Source organism: Falco punctatus, assembly GCF_963210335.1.
Source record: "Falco punctatus genome assembly, chromosome: 16".
Lineage (NCBI taxonomy): Eukaryota > Metazoa > Chordata > Aves > Falconiformes > Falconidae > Falco > Falco punctatus.
The window spans coordinates 6,896,402-6,921,475 of record NC_137596.1 but is presented as its reverse complement, the minus strand read 5'-3'; the positions used below and the strand labels follow the sequence as shown (position 1 = coordinate 6,921,475).

At 47.5% G+C, this 25,074-nt stretch overlaps 1 protein-coding gene across 4 annotated transcripts in view; it reads left to right on the top strand.

Moving 5' to 3' along the window:
- NECTIN1 (nectin cell adhesion molecule 1) overlaps positions 1-23,080 on the top strand; it is a 127,362-nt gene extending 104,282 nt beyond the window's left edge. Inside the window, exons 9-10 of one of the 4 annotated variants that reach the window (XM_080366874.1) lie at positions 3,764-3,972; positions 5,272-23,080. In XM_080366874.1, coding sequence (XP_080223000.1) covers positions 3,764-3,972; positions 5,272-5,419 — 357 coding nt within the window. In that variant the 3' untranslated portion in view covers positions 5,420-23,080. Of the gene's footprint in view, positions 1-3,763 lie in introns of all 4 variants that reach the window. The other 3 variants (XM_080366875.1, XM_080366876.1, XM_080366878.1) reach the window with 3 other exon arrangements.
- The last annotated feature ends 1,994 nt before the right edge of the window (positions 23,081-25,074 follow it).

Here is a 25,074-nt window from a genome sequence, read left to right as displayed (position 1 = left end):
GCAGCCCAAAGTCTGAATTGTTTTTGAGCAGCAGGGACTTTTCCCAGCCAAGGCACAGGCCAACACATCCAATAGGGACACGAACGCGCACTGTTCGCCTTGAGTCTGGCCAAGCAGAGAAAACCAGCCTACTCCTAGCCTTCAGCATGGCTCACAAACAAAGTCTAGTTTAAACTGCATGAGAGGTTATTAATTGGCTTTTGAGCAATAGCAGAAACCACAGTCCTCTGTAGCAGTATCCGTCCAGCTCTCACATGTCTTCAGATTTTCCAGAGACTATAGCAGAGAAATCCTCAGGACCCTGAGAAGGAGTCTTTCGCTTTAGACCAGCAAGAACTCATTATTTTGGGATGATTAAAAGTACAGGATACGGTCAGATCGGAGGGAAATCTGTCTGCAGCACACCTAGTTTTACCAAAGAGATGATCTGCAAATAGAAGAAAAGCTGGAGACAGGTATATAGGGGGTGGAAAAGGGTTGTGAGTAAGTCATAGCAGAAATGAAAGCTCTCTAATTCAATCAGATAAAGACTGTTTAAAGGTAATCTGCCAGGCTGTCTGAAACAGATAGATTGCTGACATCCCCTTTAATCAAGCTCTTGAAAATAAAACCGAGAGGGGAGGATGTAACCCAGATAATGAAGAATCATATGGAGTCATGCTGGAAACAAAGGCAAGTGGGAGAAAGTGGCAGAATTGTGTGCCAGTTCAATTTAATTAGTTCATTAGCCCTAATTTAATTTCAAACTTTGTTAAAGATAAATTAGATTTGGGAAAAGTCACAGTGGGACTGGGGAAGGAAGTCAAAGGGCAGTGGCTGCTAAATATGTTAAAAAACACCAGGCTGATTTGGCTCTCTTCCCTTTTGCTACGTAGAAATGAGATCAGGGAACAAAGCTGGAGCAATGTGACTCCTGGCTTCACACGCTGAAGAAAGGTAAAAGGAGTCAGGGAAGCCTCTTCCCCTGACCCCTCTGCTGCCATTCACCAGCTGCCCTGCTCTGGCCCCACTCCCACCTGCGGGGAGCAAGCACAGAACACTGACCAGAAGGAAGAAAACTTTTTCGTGCTCACCTGGCCAAACAGAAGCACTGACAAAATTGTGCTCATTTTCTTTAGCCCAACTTCACAGGTGCTTGTTTCATGCCCACATTAACCGATAGATAAACAGAAAGAAATATGCTTTGCTCACCCAGTGTATTGTCAATATGCAGCCCATAAAATAGCATCTCATGGCCCTTTCTGCTTCTTTCAGCGTTAAATGCCAACACCCAGCTCAATTTATACACAAGATGTCTATTTACGTTAACTGAGAAGCTCTTTCCTATTAGGCCTTTCTGTCTATTAGACCTTTCGAGTGCACCTATTAGTGTGAAGTCCCGTGTTTTTCTGTTGCATGCTCAAAAAGCATATAAACCGACCCTACCATTTAATTGGGAACAGATTGCTACCCTTGCTAAGAGACATTTTGCCTGCCACGTCTTACCAAGTTTCCATCATTGAAACAACTTCTCTTGCAGGTTAGCTTTACCCAGAAAGTTGAGCTATCAGCTAATGACTTACCCCCATAAAGCAGGCACAGAGCTAATGCTTACCCCACCCCCACCCCACCCCCTTGCAGGTATGAAAGCAGTTCTGTTGTGGTTAAGATTTCTTGAGAGTAGCTTGTTCCAGGAGAGGACTTTTGCACAGTCTGTACCAACCAACACTCTCCCTAGCTGTCAGCCCTTCTTTATCCCTTTTTATCAGCTGGTGCAATCTGAAGAATAGCAAACAGCCGTTCCTTGTTCCCTGCCTCCCTTATGGTATGGATCCTTGTTTATGCTATACAATTTGTATGAAGATAACTGTCTCCAGGCTTGACGTATGCGTTGCCACAGCTTGCCTGCTTTTCCAGCCACAGGGTTGTGTATGGTACAGTGTAAACCTGAGCCTTGAGTTGTGTAGAGGCATAAACTTTCCGCGTAAATATAGATCCCACCTGGGAATGGGAGAGCTGTGTCAGGGCTGCCTAAAGCAGCTAGGAAGAGATGGCAGGGGTTAAGGTAAGGTTAGCGAGGCTTCCTCATGTTCTGTGGCTTGAGTTCCTCCAGTTATACAGCTATAATGCTGCACAGCACCTCTCCACCTTTTCACCTTGCAATTAAAAGCCAGAAGTGGACAGAAACCTCATGAGGTAGCTGTGGGGACGTCCCACTCGAATGTCAGATACCAACAGAGCAATTCTAAATAGAAGGGGCCTGGAGCCTGTTATTCTTTGCTATCTGGCCAGGTCAAGATCACTGACTTTTAAAAGCTTAAGCAGTGGGACATACAGTTTTGCTAAGGAAAGGGAAATGAAAATCAGATTGACCTTAGCATTGCTGCTGTTTGCCTGGTTTGCAGACAAACTTTCCATCCTCTAGCAGCCTTCATTGCTCTTAGCGAGACCGTTCCTGAAACTGCTTTAACCGTGCAGCCCTCCAACTTGCTTGTTGCCTCTTTCCAGCAGTCTGAACCATCAATAAATTATTGTTGACACTTTGTTTTCTATATGACTTTTTTAAGTGTCCTGGTGAAATATGTATCCAGGAACTGGCAGCAGATAAGCAGATTCTTCTGTTCCTTCAGGCATTTTCTCCTGAGGGTCAAATCCTTGTCCTTTTCACTAAACCGACTGTTTCTGGTATTTTGAAAGAGAGCAAGGAAGGACTCAAGGGCAAGTTACTCGCTTCAACCAGCCCCAGTGAGCACAGGCAGAAGAGGTGACTGCCAGTGCCTTTGCTCTCTGAGACGCCCCTGGGCGAGAGCCCAGGAAGGTGGGTTGATTTTAAAAACCAAAGCCGCTGTCCTCGCTAGATGTCCCTCCTGCTTGGGTCATCTTGCAGGGCTGCACACTGGAGGAAAGGCTCTGTGAGCAGGGAGGAACCCTTCCCATCAGCTGCCCCCCCCAGGGGTCTCCATCTGCTCTCCCTGCGCCCCTGCAGCTGCCCCTGCCTGGGGTCTCCGTCCCTCGCCCCCAGCCCCCAGCGCTTCCTCAGCACTGCTCGCTGCACCTCTGCGAAACTGTCCCAGTAGGAACCAAAACACTTTGGGCTCGGAGGGGTTTTCATTTCGTTTGGCACTTAAAAGAGGAAGAATCAGAGTTTGCAAAGCATCCGTAGGGGTACGCTCCGTCGGAGGGGTCGTGGGACCACGGAGCAGTCGCAATCTTGCAGGTGCTTTGTATTCTCTGTAGTTGATGTGACCTACAAAGCTGGCCCCAAGGCTTTCAGTGGAGCTGCTCACACAGGTGGAGCTTAGCACATGCGTTCCTGCCTGCTAGGTAACCATCAGGCACAATAACTCACGTCGCCTCCAAAGTCCCTGCCCGGACACGTGCCCTTTCGATGGAAGAGCGTGAGCCTGGGTTAGATTCATGATGCGTACAAGCACTGCTTTTTCAAAACTGAGGCGTGGAAGAGTTAGGAAGACTGAAAATAAACTGTCCTTTCTTGGCCAACTGCTTATTTTGTCCAGAGGGCCAAGGCATTTACAAGGGGCAAACCATGCAAAACCTATACATATGTGTGGGCCATATGGATATTTTGGGAAGTGAGACAAAAATTTTGAAATGTGAGGACTGATCACCTGGCTTTCTATTTTCCTGAAGCAGTAAGCAGAACTACTTAATTTTCCATCCTACTTGTTGTATGTGTGTGTCTCAGCAAGGAGCTGGAGAGTTGTATGTTTTATGGCTGACGATCCCAGAGTTTTCACCCGCTGACTTTTGTCTCTACTTACAGAACTTTGGAAAGTGTCACTCAGAGATATCGAATGCGAGTGATTACCTGACCCGCTGTTACTCACATGAAGATCGATATCTGGAGAAGATCCCTCATGTCTATACCCCCTTGTCAGATCTCCCACAAGATCTTTATCCTCATCATTCTGACATCTCCTTCTGCTGCCCACCTCCCGGTTCCCGGGCTCCTTACATCTGTCCTAAGGAACAGTATGTTTAAAGTGTCAACACAGCAAAATCAAGAAGCTAATGTTTTTCACTTCTCCTGACCCTGTTGCTCAACAACCAAGGCCTTTTAGATACCCCCTTTGCCATTGCTTATTTTATTTATTGATTTTAAAATTTTGGTGCAATTGTAATTGACATGATTAGGTTAAGTATCTGCCTGGCTTGCTAATGCTCAAGGGAACACTCTGCCTTTGCCCACGTCTCATTCAGTACTTGCATCTTTCTTTTCTCATCCTGGCCCTCCTGTATCAAGCTGGCTACGTGTGTGCATGTGTATGTGGGTGACAGCTGCCCTGTGTCGGATGGGACGTGCCCAACCTCATTAAATGTCCGTAGGTTCCCTTGTGTCAATCTCTACACTGTTTGCACCAGAGCAGCCAGCTGTGGATTCTTCACAGCCCTTGTTCCAGCTTGTCCGAAGTTTTACAGCACAGCCAGTGCTCAAATCTAAGGCTGTAGTGAGGTTTGGGATTTTTTCCCCCTCCTTTGGAGAAATTTGTTTCCCCCTTGGCAATGGGGATAGGAAATCCCTGTTGTAAATGGCTGAACAGTCAAGATTGCTGAACCAAATAAGATGCTTATAATGAAAGATGCTCAAAACCAACCCAAGAATAGAGAAAAGGGTTTGGTTTAGGGGTTTTGTTTCTGTCCTTGTCCCCTCCTGTTCCCACTCCCAGTCTCTTGGATTGACTTTTAAATCCAGGCAGCATGGGGACACGTATTTTGAAATCAACACATTTGGAGAAGGCATCCTTTAAATAACCGTCTTATAACCTGAAACCCAAAGGGGAAAAAGAATTAGAAAGGGAAACACTCTCTCTAATTTTCTTTTTCAAAGCCTAACGTGACCCCCCACTAGCTTTTCCCCCTCTCTTCCTTGCATCTGTTGATTGGAATTTTAAAATGAACTCAGGCAGAATATAAAGCATAAATCGTGATTTCAGGTAATCTTCTTGCTCTTAATGAAGGATAAAAGCCAATAGAGGAATCTGGCCTTTTAACTTTTTTAAAAGCATCTTAGTTTTGGGACTACACATTTTTTGATATTGAAATGTGTGTGGGTGTGTAAATCCAAACGTGTACATTCCTGTGACCACAAAGTGTTTTAGAGAAGGAAATTTATCTCCGCATCACATTTGTGTTCACTTGTATTAAAAGAAAAATAACTATAGATATACACTTAAATGTACATAAAAGCAAAGAAGAGGAAGAGGAAAAAAAGGAATGAACATCCTGTATACGAGCTTGGTTTCAAGGATAACTTTCATCTGTTTCACCCAGGTATGGCATAGAAGAGATGACGTCTGGGACAGTTCTGAACAAGGGGATATGCCTTCTTGGCGAATGGGCATTTACTTTCCTTTGTCTCAGGTTGGGTATTTGGCATTCCACAGACACTGCACACGTAATATCACTCTGGAAACCATGAGGATGTTTGAGCAAAGTGCATGTGGGAGGGAGACATGGGAACCACACCATTATCCTGCTGCCCAGACACCAAACAGCATTTCAGCGCTACTTGTACAAATAAGTGAAACTACCATCAAGACGAAAGCCTCCCCGTGAGAGGAGGCGTGAATACCATGTTGGATGCTACCAGCCCAGCTCCTGCCATGCCACATGGACTGAAGTACCATTTTATTTTTGTATATCTGAATCTAAACAGCTATAGTTGTTCTATGCACTTTCTGTGTCCCCATCACCTAGAGCAGCCTTGAGACTCACCTTGCTTGTCCCTCTTCCTCCACAGAGAAGCACATCTGTGTTCACACTACCTCGTGGATTCCCTGCAGGCTAATAAATAGATCTGTATATAAAAGAGAAGTTTATACTTCTGTTAGTTAGGCAATATAGCACTGTGTGAGGATGACGGCACATGCATGGATGCCCCGGTGCCCTCGCATGGCATACATCACACCCGTGGAGAACTGCCTCTTCCCACCCCTCTTCCCCTGCTTCCCCAGTGCATGTTGCTACTTCGTACTTTGTGGAGACGGCATGGTAGCTGGTCACGCGGACAAGGTTTCGTTTCTGTGGTGGGAAATCGCTGCACCATGTGGGGAGGTAGTTTCCCGCTGGGAGCTGGTTTCCCACCAGACTGAGAGGTGTTGTACCAGCTGGTGGCCTGGCTGGGCTTGGCTGGGTGCGGTGTGGATGAAAGGGCACTGGTGCATTTCTTGGCCAAGCTGAAGTGGCCAGTACCTCCAACAGGCACAGCAGCTTCACACATGCTAGTGCATGGAGCGCTCTCATTCCGAGAGGATCAGGGGACTACACAAGACATAGCCTTAGAGCGTTAAACACAACTTTTCCAATACCATCCTTTTGGTCTTTAATGATGGGGCCCCTTCCTGGAGTCATTTGGATTCACATTTCCCCTGCCAGTCTCCAGAGAATTCAGCCAGTCATTTCCCTATACCAATGGACTCAAGCGCTATGTGTCTCGATTCAGATAATGTATTTCTCTCTCTTTTCTTCTCAACATACCTTGGGGTACTTTCTGGTTACCACAGAGCTGGAAATTGGATTTACTCTGAACAGAAGCCACAGTCAACACATTCACCCCAGCAGGGGAACCATGCTTTGGAGTCTGCCGAATCTGCCTTTGGTCACTCTGGAAAGGTGATGAGGTGCTGGAAAACCCAGGTGTCTCTGACATCCTGGAATCAACCCAGCACCACTGACCATGGAGAAAAAGCAAGCAGAAGTCCATTACACGCTTCCCTGTTTGCATGCCTGTGATAGCAGGATGCTGCCTGCGCAGTGGCAATTAGAGTGGATTTGACTGGGGCAGCCTTCGCCTGGTGCAGTTTCAGACAGATCTAAGAGTTTAAATAAGAAATAGAATATGGTCAGGTCTTCAGATACAGAAGGAACCAAGTTAGACAAAATGCTGGCTGGCCTGAGGAGGCATAGGACATGTTGCAGGTGGTTTTCTGCGCTGCCTGTGGCTGCGATGCCTTGATGAGGAAGGGGAAGGCAGAGGTGCAGGCTGCAGCGTTACAGAGAAATTCTCGTTGCCTTGTGCAGCTTTGAATTTGAGCTACCCACAGAAGACTGCCACAAAGGGGTTTACTGTGCTTTTCAGCAAAACAGAAGGATTTCAGTCCTCCCTAGAAAGGGGAAAAGCAAGAAAAGCTTAAATTCAAAGCAGTAGTTTGACTTATGCCAGCGCATATATTAAGCTTAGCAATGTCTTGGTTCTCTTTGCCTCTCTTCTCCTTAAGAATTGGGTTGGTCTAAAAAAAATTGCTAAAGGGAGTCTCCACACACTAACACATTCCCTTGTACTCTAGGAAAAGGGGGGAAACTCCTGAAGAAAAACCCTGAAGAAAGAGATAGTGAGGTTCAGGTCCATGTTTTGGTTTTACAAAGCTGCATTTAGAAATGGTTCTGATTCAAGGCTCTTATTCCTCCCTCCCTCTCCGTACAGTTGCACAATATTTGCCGTTTCCAAACTTCGCTGCACCTGTTGCCACAAGCTCAACACTAGCTTTGCTCTGTGATAAGGCTACCCTGTCTGTGGTGACCTCTCAGGCACAGAAATCCTGCTGCAGCAATGCTAATGAGAGGCATTCTCCTCCTGCCATGGTGCAAATTGATTTTAGAAGAGCCCCTCTCCGGGAACGGAGCCATCCAGTAACACTGTTGGGCGTAAATTGCTGACCAAGTTGAACAGGCAACTGGTGGAGTGTGATCCTGCATCCAGTGGGCTAGCAGTATATGGGAGGAACTGGTGCTTTATTTCTGTGTCTTACTGGTGTGAGACATAGAATCATAGAATCACAGAACCATTTCAGTCGGAAAAGATCCTTAAGACGAAGCCATTCTTCCTGTTACTGGGGTGAAATGTCATAATTTCTGTTCCATATGTTGGTGGCAATGACACAAGAGCTCTTGCAGATGGAAAAGACTGATCACAGAACTTAAATAAAAGTCAGCTGAAGAGTTATGACAACTTCTCTCATAGCCGTGCAACTGGTGTGAGGTGCTTGATCTCTTCCTTTCTCCTGGTGCTGACTTTTTCCCGAGTTGCTCACGACACCCACCATCCCTTGCAGGTTCACTCCCCAAAAACGTACACATGTGCACACACACACACACCCTGCCTTCGCACTGAGCCCCAGGAGTTTCTGGCTGAGTTCGTGAAGCTGTCCTCAGGGCTGCATTAATCAGCCTTTCGTGCTGCCTCCTTCCCTGTCCGCAGCACTGGTGGGGATGTGGGGCTTCAAGGTAGACAGAGGAGCAGCGTTCAGGTGACCTGCAAGGCCATGCCTGGTGCCCTTCACTACTACAGCTCTGCCCTCAGAGCAATGCAAACATAATTGTGATGCCCAAGTGCTCTGTGAGAGGTGCCTCTTTCACTTCATTCGGTTCACTTGTTACCTTTTTGGGAAGCCTCCCCCCAGCCTCCCTGTGCAAGTAGGTGGAATAGATTCACTGTCACAAACAGCCGGTCCCCTGGGCCAGCAGCTATTTAGGGAAGGTATAGGTGAAGTCATCCCCGAAGCCCCCTCCTCTCTAGCCCGCTTCTCTTGCAAGTGCCCAGATTTCCTTCTGCAAGCAAGCGGTCCTGGTTCTGTATGCCGGTAGACACTGAACATTGTTTTAAGACAACAAATGCATTGCAGCCGCCTTTGCTCCAAGGGACTGCTGGAGAGCCCCTGCTGCGCTCTGGTGCGCTGTGGGGGAGCTGTCAGAGAGGGATGGGGAGCCCAGAGACCCCCTCCTCTACCCCATCCATAACGCAGGGGGAAGGCGACTACTCCATCTCTGCTCCTGCTTAATTACATGCTCCACTAACACCCATGAATCACAGTGCAGTGAGCAGGCAAGCGCTGGAGTCCCGGGTGGCTCCTCACCAGCAGCACACGGCGATCAAATGTACCTCGGTCAGGGGCAGGATCGGGCCCTGCACCAGCTGGCAGGAAGCACTCCCTGGCTGATCTGGGATTAGCAATAGCTGGATTCACATGAGAAAGAGGCAGCAGAATAAACCCCCATCTTGAAAGGGGGTCCTCTAGTTAAAGAAGAGAGAAGCAAGCGGTCTGGTGAAAGGATGGGGGACGAGCCGGGGAAAGCGCTCCTGCCCAGGGGATTCGCCCTGCAGCCCCGCGGCTGCGGGCAGCACCCCAGGGACAGGTGGCCGTGGTACTGGTGGCACAGCCCCAGCCTGGCTGCGTGTCTCCACAGCCCCAGCACCCCAGCCTTGGGCTGGGACCATGGCAGGAGGAGGGCCCAGCAGGCTGCGGGATTTCCCGGCCGTTCCCCTTCCCAAGCACTGCTCCCATGGCTAGGGCTCGCCTCGCTCAACCTGCAGACCGCCCTGGAGTGCCTGCCGGCCCTGCTGAGCATGCTTGTTACCGAAATCTCGGAATAAAGAACTTATCAACACCAATGTGATGCAGATAAGCAGACACTTCTTTATTGAGGGCCGGGTGCATGAGTGAGTCCTCTCACGATCAACGCACACCAAGTTTCAAAATCATACTCCTTATACAGAACTTATTCATACATATTCATTAAGTATTCATGTATAAACATAGTATTTCCCGAAAATCATTAACATACTCTCCTCCCATATCCAATTCTGCGCAGTAAAGGTTAGAAAGGTCTAGAAATGGGTCTGGGGTGTTATTCGGGTAGGTGGTGCATGAGTTGGTGGCCACGCTACCCCCTGCTGGAATTACCTTTTACCCACATTTACTTGTTTCTTGGCAGGTAACTAGGAGTTTTTCCAGTCGACTCTCCCCAGTTGCCATTAATTCTACATTTTGACATCTCAATGCATTCTCCTAGTCTACACGTAAATACTGTATCCAATCATTTTGAATCTGAAGTCTGTTATCTAAGTTCTAATCATTCCTACTAGGTGATTCTGACCTATTCTTTCGGCCTTGGTACGGGGCTGTACAAAGGATTTCATAGCAGCTGTCGGTTGCTATGCAAACACAAGCTCCACTAAAATATTTCTTATAACTCTATATTCCTAATCAAATGTGGTTAATTAATTCTAACTAATAGCAGATCTGTAACATGCTGACATCCGTGGTGGGCAGAGGAGCTACAAGCAGAGAGACACATTGGCCTGTGCTTGTGCAAGCACTTGTGCACGCACGGGGGAATGGGGCACCAATCCAGCCCAGCTGAACATGAAGCTCACGCTCGCTTAGGAGGTGCCCTATCAGACAGATCTGATCAATACACCATTACAGAATTTTTAGCACAAGCCACTAACTCTGAGAATGAAAAAACCCCAGGATATTTTTTAATAAAAAAGCTCCACTGCACAAGGACAGAGCCTCTGCCTCTAGATAAAGACCTTTTGGAACAATTCAGCCACAGATCTGGGCTAGCAAATGGCAGGGGGCTGAGTGGGGGGTCATAAAGGGAGGGTAAAAAGGTCTCTGCCTTGCAGCCAGTGGACTGAACACAGCCTGCGTCAGCAGCAGCCAGAGCTGGTCATTACCGGGTAGGTGTTTATTGGATTGCACGAGATAAGCTGTCATGACCAGGGCACATTTTGCTGAGAGCTCCGGCATTGCTCTTGGTTGTTTCTCCGAATGGTTTGAGAAGAGCCTCAGGGACAGTGTGGCCCAGGACAGCGTGCAGATCCGAGCACTAGTGGAGGATGGTGAAAGCAGGCTGCTGGCAAAGTTATCCTCACTTTGCACAGAGACAGACAAGCTTATCCTGTATTTCTGGAACCTGGCATCTCCCCCCCAGGACTGTATTTACTTTCTGAATGGGGAAGAGACTCTGGATTTACCTCGTGCATGGCAGTCTGCAACACAGGTGCCATTTGCACAGACTCCCACCAATGCCCAGCAAGAGCTTTGCTCATCTGAGTTGAAAAGGCGCACAAACACCGAGGCTAGTATCAGAGACTCTTTGCACAAATAGGTGGAAAAGATGCCTGCTCAACCAGAGGTGCTGCGAAACACATCCGTTCCTGCTTTTTTTTATTTCCCCACCGCTATCAGATGTGCAAGCAGGGTCAGCACTTAAGATGAGTTTTGAGGTCTCTTTCTCCAGCGATGGATCTACTATGATCAATGCCTCACTCAGAACAGAGAACCTCCTGCTGGGTCACTATGTATCTATAGAAATTTATGTATCAATCTATATGTATAAAACTAAAATATTGGTATTACTGCCTCTTGGACCGCACTAAATATATCAAAGGTATCAAAATGCTCGTATCACTAAGGAGCTGTTGTTTTATCCTTGGAGCTAGTCACCTTCATAGAGCTTTTCCTATGGAAGCAAAAAATCGGCACCGTGGATTGCAGCCGATGCACCATAAGCATGGAGTGGGGTGGGGGAGCTGCAAATTAAAGGACAGCACAGGGAAGAGCTGCATTAAAGATTCCATGTCTCTGCTGCAAACAGGGATGGCTGATCCCTTTTTTGCTGTGCTGTCATGCTCTATTTTCTTTCCCTTTATGGAGGATGGGAGGTGAGGTTTCAAAGCCTGCCAAGAATGCATCCAGCCCTGTTCCTCTGGGTGAACAGCACCATAGACGGAATGAACTTTCTCCAAGCTTCTTCCCACCCCCATATCCTTCCCTCCCTCTTGTAATCCAGGCTCGAGTACCATCATTTTCATATCAGTACTAATTACATTAATTATTCTCCTCAGTATAAAACTCATTAAGCTGGAATTTATGGTTCATTAACTCCGAGCCAGAGTCCTTCCTCGGTGCGCTGGTGTGGGGCCAGGATTATTTCTGTCCTGGCTGCGGGCAAGTTTTAATCTGTGTCCCTTGGCCACGCTCGGCATCGCCTATTGAAGTGTGAGCAAAGTCGCGTGTGTTTGCAGAGGGGTCTCACACCAGGCAGGGAACGTCTTTCTGAGCCACAGGAGGACGGGAAAGGTCAACACCTCTGGTGCAGACCCGGTGTGAAGTGCATTTTGTTACAGTTCAGGGAAGATCAGGTGTGACAACCGGAGTGAGAGCAGCCAAGGGAATACTTGCAGGTGGGCTGTGTGCCAGGGTGGATCAGGATCGAAAAGGACATGTTTGGTGGTGTGGGAAAAGGTTTGTACTTGTGCTCGCTCGGGAGATCCGGCTCCAAGCCTGGCACAGAGCTGCTGTGAGCCTGCGGAAGCACAGGACCGAGAGGATTTATGCTGCCTGACCTCAGGCAACCTGGTTAGGTGGCTGGACTACAGGAGTGAGATGCTTCTCCAGACATCACACCTGCTTTAAGGGCAAGTTCTGATCACATCCTTAACACGCCATGGATGGGAAAGGCCTTATGCCTTTGGGGTGATGGTATGCCCGTGTTCTCTCCCCCGTCAGCTCCCAGACACCTTTCCTCGGGGCGCGGGGCTCAGCCCGCTGTGCAGTCCCACTTGGACTCCCTGTGACTCAGTGGCCAGGCTGTGGTGAGCACTCCCACTCTCCAGGGGGGTGATGGTAAGACAGGTCCCTCGCTGTCACCGTCTCTCCTGGGGGCACCTCTTTAACCAGCAAACAGTGCCCAAGTCTTCTAAAGAGTAGCCAGGATCGGGCTTTCGTGGCCCTGATCTTGGAGTGTAAAGGTAGTCCTGGGAAGGGGGGGAAAGGAAGGAAGATGGGAAGCTGCTGGTCCCCTGCCTAGGACACCAGGTCCAGCCCAGTATGCTCCAGGCAGGCTTCCCAAGCTTCCAGACTGGAGCACCACAGGAGATGGAAGTGACAGGCACTCACCTCCTGATGGACCCAACTGACAGAGAATCCATTTTCTGAGTGCAGTGCCTCCTTCACACCGTGCAGGTTTCTACCGTGCTCCCTAATTACTGTAATTAAGCAGTCACGCTGAGGGATGTTAGACAGAGGGTTCGGAGTCATCACAGACCTGCAGAAGATTAAATCAGCCCCGACTATCAGAGTCTGAGCTCTTCTTTTTGATGGTGATGATGAATATTAGAGTAAGACATAGAGCTTTATGACACGGGGTCATGTCATTTCTCACGGCTCTCGGGTCTGCCCTTGTCAGACGTGGCCAGCCCAGGAGGGGACACAGCACTGGTATCCTGTCCATTCCCAGGGACCTCTGCATCCCTCTGTCTCCCAGAGGTGGACAACTGTCCTGAACAGCAGTTTTGAGGCTCTGGAAGGGAAAGGTCGTTGTGACTGGCACAGAGGTGATAGTGATGCTCCATGCCCACGTGTCTATTTTGCCATTTGTCAAGCATGAGAATAAATACGCAGTGGGATTTGTGCAAGTGAAAAGTCCTGTGGAGCAGAGGAGAGTCCATGTTCACTTTATTCACTTGGTATCCATCATTTTCTCTCCTTTCTGGTCCCCTTTAGCTGGTATGTCTGAGGTTAGTCTGTAATCTTGTACGTCAAACACCCTGGTATCATGGAGTTTAAATCTATTTCCCTATGGTTTTATACAGCAGCCTGATTAGTTGAGGAATGGCCTTCCCTAAGGCGCTTGCTGACAATAGCGAGGACTAAAGTGGAGACAACCTTTTTAATCCCACAGTTGTACTCCCTCCCTCCTCAACCCTTTTTTTCCTTGAGGGCACCCAGTGTTTCACAGACCTACTTCTATTCACACAGGTGGTGAGACACACTGCGTACAAGAGGCAGCGGCTCAGTTCATATACAATTGGCATCTAATTCATTTCTTTGTGAATGTGAAAATCAATACTGTTTATAGAATCCACAAAGGCTCTTCAATCGGTCACTGTCCTTGTTAAGTTCGTTTCTGGCTGCCAAAAGATCCTTTCAGGAGGTGATTCTATGAGCTGAAGAAGGAAAATAATGATTCTCATTTCTCTAATGAACCCTGAGAAGTCTCTAGGCTTCCGCCCCTGCCCCCAGTAGAGGGAAAGTGTTTCTTGGTAATCAACTTTATGGGATGGACTGGCTTTTCTTGGAATTTTGCCTGCCTGTTCAAATTCTGGTGCTAGGTTTTGCTCCAATTAAGGTCAAAGTGTCTTCTTACGCATGCAAGAACACGCATTTCTTCAGCAGATGTTAAATGAAATCAGCTCTACTTGTGCTTGCAAATTTTGTGGGCCTAACGCTAAAAGCCAAGTTTGGTCTGTCCCAGAGCATCAGAGCTCCACGGTTTTTTTTGCCGTTTCCGATGCCTCTGATTTTCTTTCTAGCAAGTATCTTCAAAGCAGTGTTAGATCTCTGTGTCCTGCTCATTCTGTCTGTGCTAGGAACAATCCCAGCCCTGTGGTCAGCTGGCCCACCGATAGCTCCTTTCCATCTGGGATGTTGCAGGGCCTTGCACAGCTGTCTGACTGCTTTCCCATTTCCGTCTGTTTATCTCCTCCATGACTCATCCATTCAGTCGGCAATTTCCAGTATGGCTCTCGTGATGTAGTGACATGGCAACGCCACCTGGAGCTGTTGAACAAGTGAGTTTAGCAGCCCAGCCCGGGAAATCCAGGCTGAGGTCTCCAATTTGCAACTGCTCTTTTTTTCAGTGTTCACCTGCTAAAACCTACAGAATTGTTACTAATATTCCATCCCTTGCTTATTGATGATAAACCAGCTGGAGTGTGATTGCTTGTTATATCTCAGGGTCTACTGATAAATGTCGCTCTTAAGCTGGCTATTTTCCAGTTGTCTCAGTACCAGAAAACCTTTATTTTTCATTTCCTTAAAAAAGGGAAAAAAAAAAAAAAAGAAAAAAAAAAAGGAGCCAAAGACCTTAAAATAAAGGTTAGTTTTACCTTTTCCTCTCTTTCCTCTAGAGACTAAATAGATGGGTGCTGGCTAGGGCAAATGCAAGACAGTTTTTAAAACTGTTTCTATTGTTCTATTTTCTACCCCATGGCTTGAAGTGATGCATGGTGCGTTCCTCCAGGCTTTCACCCCTGCCGAACTGGCTCCCTGTGTGCTGGGAGGGCATTCAGTGACACAAAAAGAGCTCAGCTGCACCTCGCCGGGTGTCTTAGGGTTTTTCTGAATACTTTCAGCTCTTCCTTAGCTGTGTGGAATGGAAATGCTTCCTGGGCTTGAAGCCACTCCATCCCTCTCCCAGAGGGTGACAGCCTCTGGGAACAGGCGTAGCCCCGGGGCAAGGAGCCCAAGCCCACCCAACGTTCCCTCTTTGGGAGCGGTAGGTGAAGAGAGGCAGCTGATCCCCCTCTGTGCTACTCTGAAAGATGCGACTTGTCTTTTCTTCATCACCGGTGCTGACTGAGCCCCAGGACCACTCACTTTTCACCTGCTGTTCCCCAGGGAAGAGCAGGGCAGTCAGCGTAATGTGTAAGCATTGCTCCGAGTCAAGCCCCAGGGCAGTACAAACCAAAAGGAACAGGATTCCATCTTGTGACATTTGCATTTGAGTATCTCATGCGGAGGAATTTATTTCTCTGCAGGGTATAAAAGACAGCAAAGAAACTTCATGGTAAATCCAGAGTTCAAATTAATTCTTTTTCTGTTTGGGGTTTTTTTTCCTCCCTTTTTGGAGAGCAATTTCCTTTTTTCATAAAATGCTACGAATACAGCCACAGAACTCCACAGAATTTTTAGACTTTTTTTGAGCACTGGATTCTTCTGTTCCTGTTCGCTCTGCTAATTACCCTTTTAGTTTGCTTTTGCTCTATTTTCACAGATCGCTTGGTTTATTTATATCTACCTATCTATAATGATTTCAGAACCATTACTCACAGCAGCACCAGGAAACATTACATTTCCCAATTTACAATTGCAATTATGATATCCGTCAGAAACAAATGCAGCTGCCTTTAATTTTAAGCAATATTTTGATCATCATAATTAAAAAAAGAACTTATGGCATTGCACACATTAGAGAAATTAATGTAATTTCCTGGCTGCCTTAAAAGGCATGCAAAGTGGTGGTCGCTGGATGAGAGAATTAGGGGGAGAATTAACCCTTGTGGTTGCTTTTACCACTCTTCAAGGAATATTGAAAGCTTTAATGATATTGGTTTTAAGAGTTAACTTCACTGTAGAATTTAACACGAGTTCTTTGTCCTTCAACTTTTTTTCTCTTACTTTTCTCTTTCTGAAATTGCTAGTTACTGAAGTATTTGTGTGCAAACAAGAACATTTTCCTGTCACTGTTCATTTCAGCTTGCATGTTTGAATGTGCAGGGACAGATGAAATCCAGTTGGCGATATTATAATCATTCCCACAATTGCATATTACAAACTCAATAACAAACTGTGGCAGATCCTGGGTCTTTTGTGTCTCATTGTGCTTTGCAAGAAAGAGTATAGCAGCGCAAGTTTAGATTATAGACACAAAAGCATCTTGAAGGGAAGCAAGGATTCAGATGAACAGCCATAGCACATCCGTTTCATGAAAGTTGGGGCTCATTCAATTAATTTTAATGTGCTGTCTTAGTCATGAAAGGTGAAAGTGTGACTTCTTGTCTTAGCAGCAGGAAATTCATCTATGCATGACTTTTCTCGCTGTATTATTTGCTAGCTACTTTGAACTCCCCTCTCAGGACTCACCTTGGGCAACTGCTCAGCGCAATGCAGTGGCATTTTGTCCTCACCATTTCACAGGTTGAGGCACCATCTCCCCTCCAGCCCCCGCAGAGGTACCGAACCGGAGCACCCAGTCAAGCTGCAGCCTAGCACTCCACCATTGGCACTGAATGCACTGGGTCTGACTCTCCGTTTGCTCCTGCTTATTGGCCTCTAGGGAATGACTCTAGATTTACATCTACACTGAAGGAAGATGCAGCCAGGCTTAGCTCTTTCTCCACAAGATGCAGGCTGATGCACATGACATATCACATACCCTGCAAGCTTCTAGGCAAGGGTGAAATCTGAGCTTCTCTCTTCACTGACTGCCCCTGCTCTGGAGACCTCCTGGTACTTGAGATGTACGTGTGTCTCATTCCATCGAGCTGTGCCCCCACCATGCTCCTTTAACCACTGGATGCCTTTCTCAGCTGGGAGCTTGTTCTGCAGAAGTGAAATGTTAATAACAGGCACATAGGAATTGCAAAATTTGATCAAGCCTGAGGTTCATCCAACTTACTATCCTTTCTAAGACTATGCCGACATCATAAAAAAAAAAAAAAAAAGCAAAAAAACCCAACAACCGGGCCTTAAGGTACAAAGTTGCAGTCAAGGCATCGTATTAACCGCAAACCCAGCCTGACACTGTGTATAGACCCATTGCATTGGGCTCAAGGGGTGAAGGAGAGATGCGCTCACAGCTCTGTTGTTAGCGGGTGGAATTTAGTTGTTGCATTTGATTATTGTTTGCACTGTGACGGTCTCTGCGGGTCCTGTCCAGCTGGGTGCTGTACCAGGTAGGAAGTGTCCCTGTTCTGAAACTCATATGGCCCAACCAGACAAAGCATCTGCAGAAGGGAAGAATGTTGAGCCTGGCCAAACGGGCTGATCGATGGGCCCTTCGTAGTGGCACAGAACAGGACCTGCCTCTGTGTCTCCCCTGTTCCAGCCTAAACCTCCAGTGCCAGAGCATCTGACCCTGGTGTCTTTTGTGAGTCTGAAAAGCCTGAACGTGTTCGTAAGCACCAGTCCTACAGTCAGAGCGAAACAAAGCAAAGAGCACAAAGTGATGCCCAGGGAAATGAGCTAATGACCAGAGGGGTGTAACAGAGCAGATGGCACTGAGCAGATGTCCGCTGGTGTCTGCTGAGGTTTATATCCCCTCCAAAGGACCTACGCTGCCGAGCAAGGCTGGCCAGAAGGATGAGCGCTCCTTACACGTTCCTGGCCAGTGGACATAGCACTAACAGGCCTTGTGCCTCGCCTGCAAATGCGTCCCCTGTCATGCCCCTCTGCTCCCAAATCGCTCCTAGCAGCCTGCCTTTTGTTCTGTCTGAACAACTCTTCTCCCGCACTGGCAAAACAAACACACCCGAGCGGCTGCGCCTGCACAGGAGCTGATGGGTGCTTGAGTGTCACGCCAGGTAAGCTGAGGGAGAGCAGACTGATACTAAACTAAATGATCTCATCATAATTCCCTCCACTCTGCTTCTTATTTCTGCCAGGGTCTGAAATCTGATCACTCGTCTGACCACGGATTTCCATCAGATGCAGGATGATTTTGAGATAATTTGGTATCTGCCAGTAGCAGGTCAGGAAGACAAGAGCTTTCTTTTTTTGCCTTTAAGCACGAGAAAGAACCCTGTTTCAAACAGAAAATGGAAGCTTGAGAGAGGAAGGACTAAGGACTGACTGCTTTTACGAATCTTCCTTGAGGTTGGCACCTCATCGTACCAGCCAGTGTGATCACATTCTTAATTTCAACTCAAAAGGTCAGTTCAGTTAAAGAAAATCAAGTTGTAGTCAGTTCTCTGCACATCAGCGCTTGGAGCACGGAGCAATAATCACTCCCTGATCAGAACTTGTTTCCCATTATCTGCCTGGTGTTGGTCTATGATATATGAAGCAATTTTGGCTGCGACAGTTCTGTTCTGTGTGCATGCAGCTTCTTCCTGGTAAAAACTATACAGGATTGGGTTTGGTTTTTTCTTTGTGCTTTCTTTTTTCCTTACCATGGAGCAATATTTTAAACTAAAAGGAGTTTTCAAACTGTAGTCACTATCATTCATCTTTACAGTCTCAGGGTACGAACAATCTCTTCATTAGACACTGAATTTTTCTCCATTACAGCACTATCTGAATGCATTTATTCGATCATTTATTAGAAGTCACTTGATGGGGTGCAGGAAAGGAGAGAACTAAATTAAAGCAAAAGGGTCATGTGTGTATGCACGCTTGTATATTGTAAGCGGAGAAGCCTATAAAAATATCCAAACTTAATAACAACCATAACACTGTAACTTAGACAAATACGCAGTGGAAACGTTCCACTTGCTGCAAAGATGGGGAGGGAGGTAAAGGGGTAAGAGGGGCTGTCATGGACCCTCCTCTGCCAGCGGTGAGAGCTGGGGCTGGGGAAGAGTGATTTCTCTTTAAATGTTGTGAACAGCATGAAATGCTTTGTTCACAGATAGCACCAGCGGCTGCTGTGTCTGTCTAAGGACATGACTGTCTCGTTGGCTGTACTTTGTTTTGAAAGATCCGCAGGAAGACAGGATTGAAGCGTAACAGGGACCGATGGGTTTGATCATGCCGAGTCGGTGCTTTTAGGATTCCCTAGGCCTGTCCTGTGCTTTATGTTTTAGTAATGCCTCGGGGCCAGCTGATCAGAGGCTGATTGTATAAATTCAGCACCCATTCATGGCACACATCAAGATCATATGCATATGTAATGGGCAGACCAGACCTCAGCTGGCCTTTCACCAAGCAATCATGCATTGCAGGTTAATCCCCTCCTCAATCTAGGGGAGCAGAAGCGGCTCACCAGTGCTAGAAAATGAAACACAGGAGACCTTGCATGGAAACGTGGGGCACTATCAAGGTAATGCCGGGAACTGCAGACCGGTCCTTTATGGACAGGCTGCCTTCTCTTTTTCCAGCAGCCAGCAGTAGAGCAACCTCCCGGCTGGGTGAGCTCACTTTACAAATCAGGGTGTAGCAAGGATGGAAAACAAGATCCTGCTCTCTCACAGCACAGGCACACACAATACACCGAATATGTGTTCTCCCTTCTGCACTGTGTTAATCTGCTCCTAGTTTTCACCTACACTTACTTCCCACCCCTTTGGATCCTTATATTTCTTCTCTCGGATATTGGCTCAGACCAATGATCCCCATTTCCCCCCACTGCATGAATTCAGCACTTCAGCACTGTGCTGACAGAGCTGTGCTCTAAAAAAGAGATCACACCAGGGGCTGCGTTTGACTAGGGTAAGACCACCGCCTTTCTACCCAGCATTGGATTTGAATGATGCCTGATGAGATAAAAAGCCTCTCCCCCATTTCTGTCTGTGTCACATCATCATTCCCAAGTTAGTTCTACTAGGATGCCTGACATTACTAATTTCAGGGGATGTATAGTTGTTTCTGGGTTTATTTTGTTTCTTCCTTCTCACTTTTATTAAAAAAGACAAGTCTTTCCTGCATATTCCAGAAGGCTGCTATGGTTCCTCAGAGGAGATTTGTAAAAACTAAACCAAAAAAGGGACGATTTCCATCCAAATACTCTTAAAAATTTAACAAAACAACACAACAGCTCATAGCTCAACAGGAGCATTTAGTCTTTTGTGCTTAATTTCCACTGTGAATCTTTCCCTCAGAAGTGTGCTCATGTAGCAATTGCACAGTGAAAATGCCAGACTGAAAAACAAATGCGTGCAGGCATTTGGCCTATCCAAAAGATACCAGGGCATAAAGCAGGATTATGATCCCAGACTGCAATAAAAAGAGATAAAAAATTCAAAAGAGATCAAAGTAATTTCAGAAGCAAATGGAACATTTACATGGGAATCATACCTTATAAATGGAAACACAGCAAATGGTATTAGCCTGTATTATTGACAAGTGGTCTGAGGCCAGATATGCCTCTGAAACTTATTTAGGTGTTAGGTGCATCCTGAGAGCTAAAGCAGGGGCAGGTAGGGTAGGAAAACTGAGCCGTGTCGGTCACCCCATGTCCCCCATGAATTGTGGATGGGCTGTTGGTAAGTAAGGGGGTAGCTCGGAAATGCAATAGAATCAGGCTGTGTTGGTTACACCTCCAGCTGATTTTCAGGTGAGTAGTCACGAGAAGGTCCTTCGTGCCCTAGAGCTTGACAGACACCCAAGTGAGGGAGATTTTTAGCTCTTCCTGGCTTGAAATCCTTTGTGTGATGAACCACCCCAGCTGGGGAATCGCCTGAGAGCTGCCGTGACTCACAGGTGCCACGTTGGAAAGGGGCAGCCACAGCGTGGACTAGACAAAAACATGATTTCATGGTGTAAATCAAGGAGACAGCTGTGGAAATTACATGGTGAGCAAGGCGTAAGCAGTTGGAGATGAAAATATTAATACAGCCATCTTTCAGCCCTTCCCTCAGGATCTCCAAGCGAATGGGAGGGCAGGCATTCTCCACTTTGGAGGTGACTGACTAAAAAAATGCAGAGAGGGAGAGAAATAGCTTGACCCTGACTCAATAACCAGGGTAAAGGAGGAACTGGGAGCCTTGCCTCTGTGCGAAAAGGAACGGAAGGCAAAACGAACACGGAGGAAAGCAAGCAGGCACCCAAGTGAGAAGAAACAAATGTCCTTGGAGGAACCTTCCCAAGAGCAGCTCTGTGCTGAAGTGTCACCAGTCTGGCTGAGGGGCAGGTGCCGGGGGGGTCGGAGGTCCTCAGCACATCGCTGGCTTTGGGCTGCAGTATCTATGCATAGAAAGGGCCTGCTTAAACTTGATGGATGGGGGGGCTGCCGGCAGTCGGAGCTAAGCCTCTAAAACAAAGCCCTCTGACAAAGTCTTTAATTAGATTCAGAGCCTTATCACCAGCATGGGCTCACGATATATTTCCCCACCTGAGTTAGTATCAGCCCCAGATGAGAAACAAAGGGGAAAAAAAAATCTCAACCCCAAACCAAGCTGCGATCAATTCTAATTTGCCTGGGACATGCTGCATTTTTTGTCTCACCTGACACAGACTCAGAGAAGCAATTTTTTAATGTCACAGCTCATGACCTCCGCCTCTCCTGTCTGCTTTCCGGATTCTTCCCTGCCCGGGCCAGGAAATGAGGCTGCCGATGAAGAAGGTAGAGCATCCCTTAGGAGACGGTTTCAGTTTAATGCCCAACATGTTCAGCTTTGGATATTCTATTGAAATAGAGGGAATTTGTTAAGCTGATGAGGGAAGGCTGCAGTAGAGAAACACAATAGCAGAGCGGGATTAGGCCTGGAGTAAGTGTCTGTACTTTGGAGGATTAATGAGAAAACTGCAATGGATTTTACATGGTGAAAAGGATTCACTGAATGCTTTAGGTGAAATGAAATTAGTCCCACTCATGCTCTCTGAGCCCTCAAGCAGGAGAAGAGACTGGAACCTGCCCATCACATGTAATAACCAGATCCCCTCCAGCTGCTCTGCCTCATGGAAAGTTCCAGTGCAACACTGCAGGCCATTTATTTCCATTTACTATGGCAACCCATGCACTGTCTCAGGGCAGCGTCTCTCCTAATGGGCCATGGGACACTGCCAGGAGGCCTCTCTGGTCCAGCCAGCCATTGCTGTCTCTGCTGACCAGCAGCTGGGCTCCTCTTCACTCAGGGCAGCAGGACTGGTGTAGATGGGGTCCTGGAGCCCCCAAGAGAACAAGCGCCTTTAGCAACACTGGCCTGATCCACACCAGGAGAAGAATCCCAGGGGTGACAGGTTCTTCTCCACATCTCCATTGTCTGCCCATGGACTGTGGGTTCCCTTAGACTGCCCGGTGCCAGCAGGAGAGCTGAGCCGCTCAATGACACCAACTCCATGCCCTCAGAGGAGGCCAGGGACTCAGGGGGTCCCCTGAGTGGAGAGCAAGGAGAGATACTTGTCTCAGAAATTCCAGATGCTCAAAGTACTTGCCGAAGAAAAGGCTAGGAAGGATGGACGCCGAAATGAAGAGGAAGGAGGAAGGAGGATCAAAAGTTCTTTAGCACATTGATTTTTCAATGGTAGGATTGAAAAATGGGGAAAGGTAGATGGATAAATAAGCATGTGGACGGACGAAATCTTCTTGGGGCCACGCTGGCACATGAGAGTTATCAGAGAAGGACTTCCCAGCTCCCCGAGTGAAGGAATGGGGAGCGAAAGGGGACTCGCTGATGCTGGAGCACTTACATTGCATATAGCTGATGCTCCTGGATATGTGGAAGAGGCCATTAAGAGCAGCTTGGGCTGGCTCGTGCCTCCTGTGTGTTGCCTTCCAGTCCATCATTCTTTCTAATTAGGCACCTCTGACACACAATTAATCCTATTTGCCTTCAGGCTTTTTTATCTTTCCTTCTGCTTTTATCAGACAGGGAATTAGACTCTGTTAGTATGTAAAGTGCATTGCATGGACCTGGCTTTTCATGGGGATTTGGAGACTTTTAAGAAGGCAGTGTCTAACCCATGATCTTAAAAGTTTCTTATGAGTAATTAATTTCTTTCTCTTCTCCTCTTTTTCTAATCACACTGCTTATTTTGCCTACGCTCATACAAGCTAAAAGGCAAAGATGTGAGAGCGGGACAGAACTTGATTCAATGCTGCAACATCCAGTTAATCCCAGCTTTCAGCCTGCTCTCCTGAGCCCTCAGCAGCCATCCGCATCCCACTGTCCCCATCCTGACTCTGTCCCCCATCCCAGGCTTCCCTTGCAAAGTCTATAGACCTGCTGGTGCGGCCCCCGCCGCCGGGACAACCCCACAGCAGCTCCGGCTTTGGCTCTGCTTCTCCTCCCCACAAATACCCACCTGATTTAATCTTCCTCCCACACACCCCCAGCACTGATGTCCTCTCCAACTGACTCTCCAGTCCCACTCTTGCTCTACCAGGTGTGTGCCAGCGAAGGCAGAGAAGGGGAGCCACCTTTTGAACTTTCGGTAACGTCTCAGACTCTAGTCAAAATGCAACATGATGGCTGATGCCCCTCATCACTGGGAAGTTAATGAAATAATGTTAATGAAACACCCAGCTCCACTCGGTGAGCTGCGAGTGCAGGCAGCAGTGGCCACCACGCCAACTATTTATCACTGTCAAGGTCCCCTGCAGCCTAAAACCAATTCCAGACCCAAATGAAGAAGGTTTGGCTCTATCCAGAGTGTAATCTGCCTGTCATTTCTAATACATATTCCTTTGCATTAAGTGATGAATTGCAGGGGCTGCCAAGGCTGAAGGGTTATGAACCACTGAGAAATTAAGTGCTCCACATCCTGCACAACTCACTCCAGTCGGTGATGGTCCACATCACGCACTCCTCCGCTCCTGACTCCTGCTCTGCTTAGAGGCCACGGAGCTGCACTTTCAGGCCACAAATTCTCCACCTGGAAAGTAGCAGGGGAACGAAGGCTTTCGGTTGCCTCAGGCTTTTCTGCCCTTTTTCACACCCTGAAAGGATTAGCCTCACCAACCTCCAAGCAGAGAAGGAAAAAAGGAAAAAACAGAGCTGGCCTTGAACTCATGGCATGAGCTTTTTGGTAATGAGAGAGGGTTAAAACTCAATCCTTCCTGGGATTTCCCCGTGAGAAAGAAGGAAAGTCTCGCTGCAGTGAGGCCAGGTAAAGCTGGACTGCAGACAAGCTCTAGTGACAGCCAAACTCAATACTTCTTCCCACGGACTAGGTCAGAGGCAGAATACGGCCCTTATTCTGGGAGCAGTTAGTAGGAATACTTTCCCTTCTCTTAGGCAGTTAAGTTCCCCCCCCTAAGCAAACGCATCCTTCCTGGCCCTTCTCTCCACCAGCCTAAAACATCTTCACATACACCTGCAGTCATGCCTGCAGCCAGGTGTTTTGTTGTTGTTGGGAGTGGGGATGAGAAAATTGCAAACAGGGGGTCAGCGAGTGTTACACCTTACCTAGGAAACAGAGAAGCAGGAAAAGGTCATATGCCCACCCTCCCTGCTACCCATTCAGCAAAAGCCGTCTTGCCCAGTCAGCCCTGCTCCCAGCCACCCTGCAGATCTCTTAGTCCCTCTTGGTACCGACGTTTGTTTGATTCCTGCAAAACAATGATTAACAAGACACTTCTGACTTAGCAGGTACTGCAGAGAGCTGCACCTTCTTCACGAGCTCCCTAAGCTGCCTTTTATATATCAAACTGAAATGTAATTATCTTCACAGTGCAGGGTGTAAATCAAGGTGTGTGTCAAGACGATTTCCTTCAGGGTTTTATTTTATTGCATAATAATATTTGACACAGGGCTTAAAGGTGCTGTTACCTGCCTAATCGCGTGAAACAATTTCATGTGCAAACAGCTGGGAAGTGTGAAAACCTCCATAAACTACCTCCAGGAAATGCTCTGCTTCCCTTCTCTAGAAATTCTTCCTGGAAAATAACCCCTGGCACTGAGAAAACCATCAGAGAAACCAGACTGGGAGAAATTGCTTCACCCTCCCGGTGCCATGCTCCGGCACGGAGCAACCAGCTTGTAACTAGCTTGTCTTCCCAGGGCGGGGGCTGTGTGCTCTGTGCCTCTTCCCGCAGTGGGTGCTCTGTGCTTCTTGCCTCCCTTGCTTTGCTGCTGGTGTGCAGGGGAAGGGAGGAATTCAGGGTTCTCGTCTGTGTTAAGCCCCT